We start from the raw sequence: 12,384 nt of genomic DNA, 5'->3' as shown, positions 1-12,384 counted from the left end.
TCATCTCTAGACTTAGTCTCCAAAAGCTCCAAATCTAAGCATAATCAGATTAATACCATTAACATAGGCTAACAAATCGAATTCCATAATAAAAACTATAAAATATGCCAAAAATCCGAAACCAGCCAAAACCCAGCCCCCGAGCCCACGTCTTGAAATCAGTCAAAAATTATAGAATAATAAACCTCGTCATCTCCCAAGTCTAACCAAATAAAATTTATCAAAATCGGAATCCGTTTGGTCCCTCAAATCCTCAATTAAACTCTCCAAAATTCAAACCCTAACTCCCTCAATTTCACTTTGAAATCATCAATCAAATCTCAAAAACGAAGATGGATTTATGAAATATAACTAAAACTGAGTAGATAACACTTACCCCAATCCTTGTGGTGAAGATCGCCCCCAAAATCGCCCAAATCCCAACTCCCAAACTCAAAATATTACCGAATGATAAACTCTCGTTTTATATATTTTTTTGCCAGCTATTCTGCCTCGTTTCTCGTGATAACTATCCCAAAACTCTCTTTTTATGCCTCCAATGGATTCCTTGTGAAATTTTAGTCAAGTTAGGCTTTTGAATCACTCAATTTGACCTTATAATGAAGGAGATATGTAGGTTTTAATATTTGCAAATCATGTAGATTTTTAAATACACCGTCAGTGGCAATTCCGTAATTAATCTGAAAAATCTGGCAACCTAATTCTTAGTAAAATGACCATAAAATCCGCATACGATGTTCAAATGCGACAATTCATTTTGCTACGGGTCCGTAATTACGATACGGATTTAATGTTTCAATCAAAAAAAGAAATAGGATCTCATTTGTTCAATATAATATCATTTATGCTTGAAGCAACGGCGTCAAAACATAAGAAAAACGAGCCCAACACAACCCAAACCTATCCAAAACTCACTCGAGGCCCTCGGGACCTTAACAAATAATTCCAACAAGTCACATTTCACTACCCGAACTTAGTCGAACCTTCGGAACACCCAAAACAACACCAAAACACCAAATCAACTTCGGATTCAAGCCTAAGAACTTCTAAACTTCCAACTTTCAACAATTCAAGCCTAATTCTACCACGAACCTCCAAATTATATTCCGGACACACTCCTAAGTTTAAAATCACCCAACAAAGCTAATCGAATCATAAAAATCCACATCCGAATTCGTTTACTCATAAGTCAACTTTCGGTTGACTTTTCTAACTTAACTTTCTAACTAAGAGACTAAGTGTTCATTTCACTCCAAAATTACTCCGGACCCAAACCTACCAACTCGATATAAGTCAACACCGCTGAACAACACATAAAGAAGCATGAATGAGAAAATAGGGCTATAACTCTCGGAACGACTGGCCGGGTCGTTACATGCATCTATGGATCATGTCGCACGTCCCTCGGCAGTGTACACAATACTCTGGATAGGGCCGTACGACCTCGGCAGAAATCGTGCTTAATAATAATAATTACACGATACTTTGATAGTTTATTTCAGCTTATGAAGATAATTGATAAATTAAAATTTTATTAGAATTGAAGGAATTTAATTAATATATTGAGGATTGTTGCATTTGAAGGAATTTAATTATTTCTACTGGTTAAATAAATTATTGTAAATTATGTGAATCATGCTGATTTAGATATTCTAGTTTTATTTTAATTTTTATTATTGACCCATAGTGAATGTCAAAGTTGTCCATCTCGTCTCTACCACTTCGAGATTAGGCTTGATACTTATTGGGTACACGTTGTTTACGTACTCATACTACACTTGCTGCACTTTTTGTGCAGGATCTGAGACAAGTATTAGTGGAGGACCTATCATCATATATCCACGTCATCCTGAGGCATAGTGATGAGTTGTCTTTCTGAGCCGTTCTGCAGCTACCAGTGTCTCTTCTTATATTTACATTCTGTCTATTTCATTTCAGATAGTATTTGGAGTTTTGTATAATCTACTAGATGCTTATACACTTGTGACACCAGGTCTTGGCACACACATTGGTAAAATTTGATATTTTATTATTTTTTTTGGATTAAAAGTTTAATCAATATATGTTTAATTTATTAGTTGGCTTGCCTAGCTGTAGTGTTGGGCGCCATCATGACCTATAGGTAAAATTGGGTCGTGACACTTATAAATCGAATGGTTTATATATAACGATATGAAAAAACCTTAAAAACTAATAATATTACTAATAATTCATAAATTTTAATTTCTATCTGCAAGAATTAATTCTAACTACTGGCTTGACGGTTCACTCATATTCCTACTTCATATATACCTTTTAATCTCTTTATTTTGGTTCTAAAAAAGACTAGAAATTAGCTTTCTATTTGTACTAATAAGCACTATATTCTAGCTCATACTCTAATATAACTAGAGCCGTCAAAATGGGCTTGGCCCGTGAGGCCATCCTAACCCAGCCCGCTACTTGGGCAGGGTTGGGCTAGAATTTTTTAGCCCATTTAAAACTGAGGCTTATAAACCCGGTCCAAGTCAGCCTATTGGCCCAAGAGGCTTGACCGGTGCTGGGACTGGGCCGGCCCGTCGGCCAAAAATTAGTTAAATTTAAATTAATTAACTATTAAATATTTAAAAATAATAAATAAAAAAACTATTAACTGTAATCCCCATTTTCCAACCCCAAATTGCTCATTTACCCTTCTATATCAACTAGAATTTAGATTTTTGACATGCATCTAATATTACAAAATTAGTTTTTCTTTTGCTTAATTAATAACGAACTCGAAAAGTTTTAAGTAGCCAATAATAATCTTTTTTCAAAAGAAAATATTACTTTAAGTGGCTAATGATCAGTTTGGATTACTTTAATATATTATTAATATTTAAACTGCTCTTCAGTATAGAAAAAGATCAATTTTAAATACACACAAAAAAATGACCACTAGCAAATTTTAGGAATTGTAAAAATTTTATGGACTATAATGATGAAATCAACATATGATGTTAATCCTAAGTTAAAAAATCTCAGCATATAAACTTATTAAAATAATCCCTGAATCTGAGGAAAATGAAAGAAAAGGATTAAGAAAACATTCATGTAACTTTAAAAAGGAAGAGTTAGAGATATAGAGAATTTGAATTTCAATTACGAGATTCCTCGTCAAATATCAAGCTTTTTGTACGCTCTAAGCAAACAGAAGTTGTTTACACGATTAATCGACTATGTCACGAAAAAATATTTAAGGATTTAAAGAAATTCTTTTTTCTAATATATATTTGAAGGTCCGGCCCACCCTAGCCCGCGGCCCTCTTAGGGTTGGGTTGCGTTGGGCTGGCCATTTTAAGGCTCATTCATGTGGCGGGCCGGGCCGGCCTAGCCCACCAAATTTAAAAGCCCACGAGACTTAGGTTGGGCTGACCCGTTTTGACAGCTCTATATATAACTCAAGAACAATGCGACAACCATAGCCCTATTAGTAATTATATTTTGCTTCCGGGGGTTCGACACTTAGGGGTCGTTTGGTTGGGAAACATGTTATCCCGTGATTAATTATCTCGGGATTAGTTATCCTACACTCTCATAGGGATAAAAATATTATAATTCCGGGATAACTAATCTCGGGATTAGTTATACCACGATTTTATCCCAACCAAATGTGGAATAAACTCAACTTAAATTTAATTCCGAAATTAATTATCCTTTATCCCTCGTACCAAACGAGCCCTTAGAATACTCTCTATGATTACTTACATATGGCTAGCCCCGTTTGCCTTACATGCAGCACTGGATTTAGGTCTAAATTATGGTGCACGTGAATCTATGGTCTATCCGTCAAATTGGGTGAATGTACATATTTTATAGAATTGATCTAATATTATTTATTGGCATCACGCTTTAAAAAGACAGAATGGCTTAAATTAGAAACAACTAGCACGTTTGCACACTTCTAGAATAGGATTATAGCAGCCAAAACAATCATCAATTTTTTAAGACAATGACCTAATATTATTGTTAATTAATATTATGCATAAGTCTGAATTGGATGATAAAGCTAGCTAGTATAGCTACAAACTTTGAGCTATCCTTCCTTGCAACCTTAGATCATACTAACACTACACAAGAGTATGTGTCTATATATGTTTATATGTGCATTGTACATATTCTTATGCTCTTCATCAAGTAGTATTATATATTACTTCCATATTTCAAGTCGTTATATTTATGAACGTTCATTAGACATACACCTATGCAGAGAGCTGGATCGAGGATTTAAACTTTATGGGTTCAGATTCGCAATTCTACCATATCTCATCTAATTTAATGGGTTCAAAATTTATAATTTGTTCATATTTAATAATATTTTAGGCAAAAATACAGGGTATGAGCGAAAGTTACGGGTTCAGTTGAACCCATAACTTCTACACTAGATACGCCTCTGCTTATACAAGTTGAAAATTGGAGAAGAGAATAATCAAGATGAAAGTAAGCCATAATGATCCAAGAGTCCTGTGTGGATGAGTCTAGCTCAACGGTTTAAAGGTACGCCAGGAATTAAAGGTTGATGACTTCCGAGAGCTCTTATCGACGAAATCGTTTGAATTTTTTTTGATAAAGAAGATTTGTACCAACAATGACCACCAGCAACCACGTTGTTGACAACTATTTTTCACCCTATATAGAAGCATAAAATCACTTTATCCAACTTGACATATCAAACTTTACCCTCTAATAGCTATAGCATTTCACATAAGAACACCAACCATTCCCTTCACTTTTCAAATAATGGTACCAAAGGGACTAAAATACAAACATGTGGGGCTAGATAAAGAATTAAGAGACCTTAGGGACGGTGGTGGTACGCTTTGTAAGCATCCTCTTCTGTTTGTTTGTTCCCTAACTTTTTCTTTTAATTGCTTATTGGCCCCAATACTATTTCAATTGACTCCATATGTCCAACATGGATGGTTTGTACAATTATATACCATATGGGAGATCTTAGTCTTACTTGCCCAACATATAGCCACACTATCGATAGCTCACATTATTCCACGTCGTTTCCCGGACAAGGTAGAAGATCAAATACAGGTTTAATTGAACTTATAAAAAAAAATTAAAATAATATATTTGTGTTAAAAAATTTATTAAATTAGCACGTCAAATTATTCTAAAAGTCCAAACATATTAAGTTAAAATTCCAGAGTTTTACAATGTGCTTCCCCATAGTTTTAGGCATAAGGTGTGACACTTGTCCCATATGCTAACGGCTATTGAGATTTGACAATTAAACAGTTGTCTCGGGAGTTTTCCTTTTTAATTCTTTGTTTGTCACGAGTTTGAGTTTAAATATTTCTTAATAGATTTTTTTTCTTCTATTTTCACATCCACTATGTAGAAAAGTAACTCCTAGAAGTTGTTTACGTAACATGTGCATTTGTTGGTTACAACTTAATATTATATGTAACATATGCATATAAATTCTTTATTGAAATGTATGATGCAAGATATATAAGACTACATAACAATGGAAGTGAGGGTATACATAATACATTGTACGCTACAAAAGAAACCAAAGATGCATAATTTTGGGTAGTTGCATCCAACAGACACGAGTATCAATTAATATATAGGAATAGATTTAACTACCATAAACTGTAAGTCACCTGACTAAGTTGTAGTAATTGTATATCACTGTCCATAAAAGGGAAATTAGTAATATGAAAAATAAGACAAGTTACTAACTACAACATATTAAAATATATATCAATTTAAGTTATATATTGATGATGTAACAATGTATTTATACTAGAGGTTAAAATTTGATACGTAATAATAGATTAGTTATCATTTTTACCAACTTGGCTTTTCAAGAGATTTAGTACTTGTGTAATTATCTATTTAAGTGACCTAATTACATAAATATTTTTAATATTGTTAGTGCATAAAATTTAAACTCAAAACATATTGACAACATACAATTTCGTAGTGTATATAAGATAAATCCCTCTACAAATATATACACACAAATAAAGAAAGAATCTGAGAAGACATGCTCACTTTCATAGCCTTCTTAATTAATGTAATTTAATTTCATATAACTTGACCTTGACTACCCTCATATATATTCTCCACAGCGCATGATAAAATATAGCACTCATTTTCCTCAGGTTCATGTTATCTTTTTTGCACCAAGGTCTAAAGGCTAGAATTCACTTCTTATCATTCTTGATATTTTCTTTTTATAGTTTTAGTAGATATATTATGGCTAAACCAGAGCCCTTGAATTGTCCAAGATGTGGATCAACCAATACAAAATTTTGTTACTACAACAATTACAACAAATCACAGCCTCGCCATTTTTGTAAAGGCTGTAAAAGGCATTGGACTGAAGGTGGCATTCTTCGTAACGTCCCCGTTGGCGGCGGCCGGAAAAATAAACGGCTCAAGATCACAAGGGAAAAGAGTAATTCTCCAGTGGTTGTTGATGATGAAGAGAAAAATGTATTTGATAATTTGTATCATGAGCTAAATCTCCCTTCATCTTCACTACCACATGATACAATCACCAACAACCTACATTTGAATTCTCCAAAAATATTGTCGCACTCGTGTCAGACCCTGAAAAGATGCACTACTTCTGAAAGATCTGACACAGACCCAACAGTATTTTTAAAGAGTCCGAGCAACATAGCGAAAACAGGTGTTCCTCAAGATGAAGATATGCTACTTTCTTTCTCTAGTGCTATAGGGTCGTCCTTTAACAAAATTCCATGTTCTATTCCCACATCTGCTGATCAATCTTCAAATATTTATAATTACATGGAAAATCTTGATAGTACTATGGAGGAGTCAACTATTACATGGCAAGGTCCAGGAACAAGTAGTCTAATGATGGAAAATATGCAAAGTTATTGGAATTGGAACGATATCGAGGCATTGGTTTCAGGTGATGATCTTAATATACTATGGGATGACACTGAGATCAAACCATAATAAGAAGAGAGAAACGTGGATTTTTCTAGGAAATTAAGTTTTTTTATAGAGATTAGTTTGAGATCATTTGCCTTATGGGTTGTCATGCTTGTGTTATTTTGTTTAAGGGTTGTTAATTTAATTAATTAATAGTGCTTACTCTTGAACTAGTTGATTTACAAAGTATATATCCCATAATCATCTGTTACATATTTACACGTAATTAAGTATGAGAGTTTGGGTTTATGTACTATTATATTTTTGAAGCTGTCCAATTTTAACGATCAACTTCATGCTATATTAATATTATATTCCTCAATTATTTCCAATTTACCTCCTCCGTCAATGAGCAAACGAAGTTTACAAGGTTGTTCAAAGGTTGTCTTCTTTTTTTTTTCCACGCATGATCTGATAGGTAAAAATATGGATTTTAATTTGATAGGACTTTATGTCCATCGGAGACATAAAATATTAGGTGAATTTTTTTATCCGTCTAATTTTTAATGGACAAAATTATCAAATACATGTATTGATGGGAAATAGGAACCAGATTGAATTGTCGAGGTGCAGACAAATTAACACAAGGACCACCGATATATGGATAATGGATTTTGATATGTATCAGAGGCAGAGATATGATTTGAAGCTTATTAGTTCGGAATTCTTAATCTTTTAACTAAGTTACTGAATTCTAAATTAATAACTTTACAAACTCATCATGCTTACCCCATTGATTCCATGCCACCTCAATCCGTATAAGTCCATTAACACATTAATCCTGACTAAATATACGATTTGGATCAAAATTACTGGATGGGGTCGAACTCGTAGCTTCTATTCTTCTTCTGCCCCTGGCAGGTATATATGGAGATGGGGTCTTTCTAGGTGGGATGGGATGGTTAGGTGTGATGAAAAATTCTTTAATTTGTAGATATATGTCTGCTCTGTTGCAGGTTGATATCTTCAATAATTTTGCCAGGATGTCCTTTGCTTCCTACTACTGTGTTTTTGCTCTACTAGTCTCCAGACACAGGCATTGCGCGTGTACCCATCAATGAGTAAATAATTTAAAAGATTATGTAAATATTGTTAAATAATATATTTGAGTCATAACATAAAAATTTTTAAAAAATAAATTTTATGAATGATGATCCTATTAGTTAGTTCAATAAAGAAAGAATTCTGCCCATATACGTCCTCAATGCCTCACTGCAATTTCAGTGTATAAGTCATGTATTCTTATTTTTTTAGGAAAAAGAATGCAAATAGAATATCATTACTATATTCTTGCTAATGGTGCATTATATTTTGATGAAATGAATAATTCTTCTACCTTCGGTATTAGATGGAGCACACTGAAGTCAATGAGAAGCTTCTTTTGTAAAGTAAGAGTAAGTCATTTTGTTGTCATAGCTACACGAAAAACAAATACCATTGTTATTGCATATGTTGTTAGTCCGCGCCAAAACTTACCTAGAAGATAGCTATTGATTTTGATGAAAATTCAAGCTTGTAGAATTCATGATGGATGACAAAAGTGCCGACTAAAATAGGGTTCAAAATCAAGAAATTTAATGAAATTTAAAAGACACTTTACAACAATATAGAAAATATTACTTATCCTGAATAGGCGGTCAGGTTCTTGACTGAAATCACAATTAATCTTAATTCATTTTGCTTCTCTTCAGTCATTGTTTAAGTAAGAAGATTAAGCATGGTACAAGATGGAGAGTTAGTGTCACGACCCAATTTCACCTATAAGTCGTGATGGCGCCCAACACTACAGCTAGACAAGCCAACTAATAAGTCAAACGTACATTGGTTAAACTTTTATTCCAAAAAAATAATAAAATACTAATTTCTACCAATGTGTATGTGTCAAGACCCGGTGTCAAAAGTGCATGAGCATCTAGTAGATTATACAAAACTCCAAATACTGTCTGAAATAAAATAGACAGAATATAAATATCAGAAGAGACACTGGTAGCTGCAGAACGGCTTAGAAAGGCAGCCCACCACTATGCCTCGGGATGACATGGGTATGTGATGATAGGTCCTCCACTAGTACCTGTCTCAGATCCTGCACAAAAAGTACAGCAAGTGTAGTATGAGTACGTAAACAACATGTACCCAGTAAGTATCAAGCCTAATCTCAAAGTGGTAGAGACGAGATGGCCGACCTTGACACTCACTATGGGTCAATAATAATTGAAATAAAACTAGGATATTTAAATCAGCATGATTTACAGAATTTACAATAATTTATTTAATCAGCGGAAATAATCAAATTCCTTCAAATGTAACAATTCTCAATATATTAATTAAATTCTTTCAATTCAAATAAATTCCAATCTATCAATTAAATCTCATTTACAGGAGTAACAATTAATTCTTAAACAAGCAAGAATAATAATTCATTAAATTCCAAGGATTTTTCAATTTATTAATTAGCTTCACAAGCTGAAATAAATTACTAAAGTATCGTATAATTATTATTATTATTAAAAACGATTTCTGCCGAGGACGTACGGCCCGATCCAGAGTGTCGTGTACACTGCCGAGGGACGTGTGGCACGATCCATAGATGCATCTATCCTGCCGAGGCATTCGGTCCGCTCCACAAGAAAGGAGGACATTTTCTTATGTGCCTCCGGAAGGAGAGTATATTCATTATAAGATGAATTTGGGAGGAGAACAATTTATTTTAATAATTAATTGATTTAAACAGACAGTCAAGCCTATGAGATTTCCATCCTTTAATATCTTTATCTAACAATTTATAATATATTCATATAGATATCAATTAATATAAATAAATCAAAGAATACAATTTACACAAGTAAGGCATGCTTTGAGTCCTAAACTACCCTGACTTTAGCATTAATAGTAGCTACGCACGGACTCTCGTCACCTCGTGCATACGTAATCCCCCACAATTAGCAACAATTATTTAATTTTAATCACTTATGAGGTAATTTTCCCCTCACAAGATTAGACAAGAGACTTACCTCGTCTTGCTCCAATTTAATCCACTATAAGGCCTTTTCCACGATTATCCTACTCCGTCTGGCTCGAATCTAGCCAAAATAATTCGATCCAATCACTAAATATTATAGGAATCAATTCTATAAGAAAATACTATATTTTTAAGAAAAGATCTCGAAATTAATTAAAAATTCGCCCGCGGGGCCCACATCTCGGAATCCGGCGAAAGTTATGAAATCCGATAACTCATTCAATTACGAGTCCAACCATACCAGTTTCACTCAAATCCGACTCCGAATCGATACCGAAATCTCAAAATTTCGTTTCTATGAGATTTCTAAACTTTTCCAAATTTCAATCTCAAAACACTAATTAAATTGTGAAAACAATGATATACTTGTATATGTAGACCAAATCCGAGTTGGAATCACTTACCCTAATATTTTTTCCTTGAAAATCTGCCAAAAGTCATCTCTGTTCAAGCTCAAGTTCATCAAAAATGGCAAATGGGACGAATGCCCTCTTTTTATAAAACTGCCCAGCAGCCTTCGGAACTGGTCCTCGAACTGGGCCTCGATCGGGTCTTCGATCACAGGCTCGAGCCTGGACCTCGGTCATGGCCTCGATCAGGGCATCGAGGTTGGACCTTCGATCATAGCCTCAATCATGGCATCGAGCTTGAGCCTTCGATCAGGGCATCGAGCATGGGTCTCGATCCTAGCCCCCGAGCCTTACCTTCGATCATGCTCTCGAGCCTTGCCTTCGATCGAGGCTTCGATACTGAGCCGCGTCCCTGGCTTCGACTCAGGCCTCGATCGTGGGCTCGATATCTGGGTTCGATCTGGGGCTCGATCTGAGGCTCGATCACAGCCCAAAATATGCAGCAGAAAAGAAAATTGCAGCAGCTTTTTAAGTCCAACTTTTGATCCGTTAACCATCCGAAACTCACCCGAGGCCCTCGGGACCTCAACCAAATATACCAACAAGTCCTAAAATATCATACGAACTTAGTCGAACCTCTAAATCACATCAAACAACGCTAAAACCATGAATCATACCCCCAATTCAAGCTTAATGAAACTAAGAGTTTTTAACTTCTACATTTAATGTCGGAATCTATCAAATCAACTCCGATTGACCTCAAATTTTACACACAAGTCATAAATTATATAACAGAGCTATAAAAATTTTTGAAACTGGATTCCGACTCCGGTATCAAAAAGTCAACTCATCGGTCAAACTTCCAAACTTAAATTCTTGTTTTTAGCCATTTCAAGCCTAATTTAACTACGGACTTCCAAATAAAATTTCGAACACGCTCCTAAGTCCAAAATCATCATACGGAGCTAATCATCAAAATTTTATTCCGGGGTCATTTTCATAAAAATGTTGACCGAAGTCAAACTTAGCACTTTAAGGCCAACTTAAGGAACCAAGTGTTCTGGTTTCACCCCAAACACTTTCAAATCCCGAACCAACTATCCCCGCAAGTCATAAATCATTACAAGCACCTACAAGAAGTTTTATTTTAGGAAACGGGGTTCTAAAAGTTAAAATGACTGGTTGGGTCATTACAGTTAGAAAATTCACTTCTTTGTGATTTTTTATTTTACCTCCAATTAATGCCATCGGGTTATGGCTACAATAGTAGGAAAAAAATTAACAAAGAGATAAATACTTTCTACTGAAAATATATAGTAAGAATCATTCCCAAGACTAAATATGCATTAGTCAACAATATCGAATTTTGTGGATATAGATACGAAAATATATTTAATAAGAAGAGCAGATATAAAATAAGGAAGACACTTATAAAAAGTGTATTAACAAAGAAGATCTAAATTTACCTGCGAAGATCTAAAAGAATAATGTTAGTACGGAAAGCAATATTTCATAATTAACCTCATATTTTCTATAATTCAAGATGACCAACTACAAAAAATAATCTTATCAAGAGAATATTTTCACATATATAGTGTCTTCCATACTAAACAGGAAAAAGGAAACAAAGAGAACATTTGGGAGGGAAAAACGAAAGAAAATAGTAGATGTAACGGAAAATAAACAAAAGAAAAAAAGACTAAATCATTTTATGCCTCTATCAAGATTCAATACTTACTCTTGATATTTGAACAACTTTGGTTTATATTTTCTATGATTGTACTCTAGATAATGGACAATCCACATAAAAGTTTTGTGCAACAGCTATACCTATAAACCAAGAAGAACATCAAAAAATTAGTTAGAATCTCTCAAAAATCACGTTGGAGAAAACATAAAGGTCTAAAGGAGAGTGGGAGAAGGTGACAATAGCAATTATAAAAGGCCAAACTGGAAGAAAGGATATACATAACATACATGTAAGAATTTCATAAGTTTTTCCTTTGGAAAATGAAAAGTTTCTGAATGCATGTATCAGAATAATTGCTCTTAATATTTCTAGATAAGTTTTAA

At 34.1% G+C, this 12,384-nt stretch overlaps 1 protein-coding gene across 1 annotated transcript; it reads left to right on the top strand.

Annotated features, from left to right (window-relative positions):
- The first annotated feature begins 6,234 nt into the window (after window positions 1-6,234).
- Window positions 6,235-6,966, top strand: LOC107824784 (uncharacterized). Its single transcript, XM_016651591.1, has one exon. The coding sequence runs from the start codon at window positions 6,235-6,237 to the stop codon at window positions 6,964-6,966; it is 732 nt and encodes a 243-aa protein (XP_016507077.1).
- Window positions 6,967-12,384: the final 5,418 nt, after the last annotated feature.

The sequence above is a fragment of the Nicotiana tabacum genome, chromosome 23 (assembly GCF_000715075.1).
Source record: "Nicotiana tabacum cultivar K326 chromosome 23, ASM71507v2, whole genome shotgun sequence".
NCBI lineage: Eukaryota > Viridiplantae > Streptophyta > Magnoliopsida > Solanales > Solanaceae > Nicotiana > Nicotiana tabacum.
Note: the sequence above shows the minus strand (reverse complement) of the source record. Positions and strands in the feature narration are given on the sequence as shown.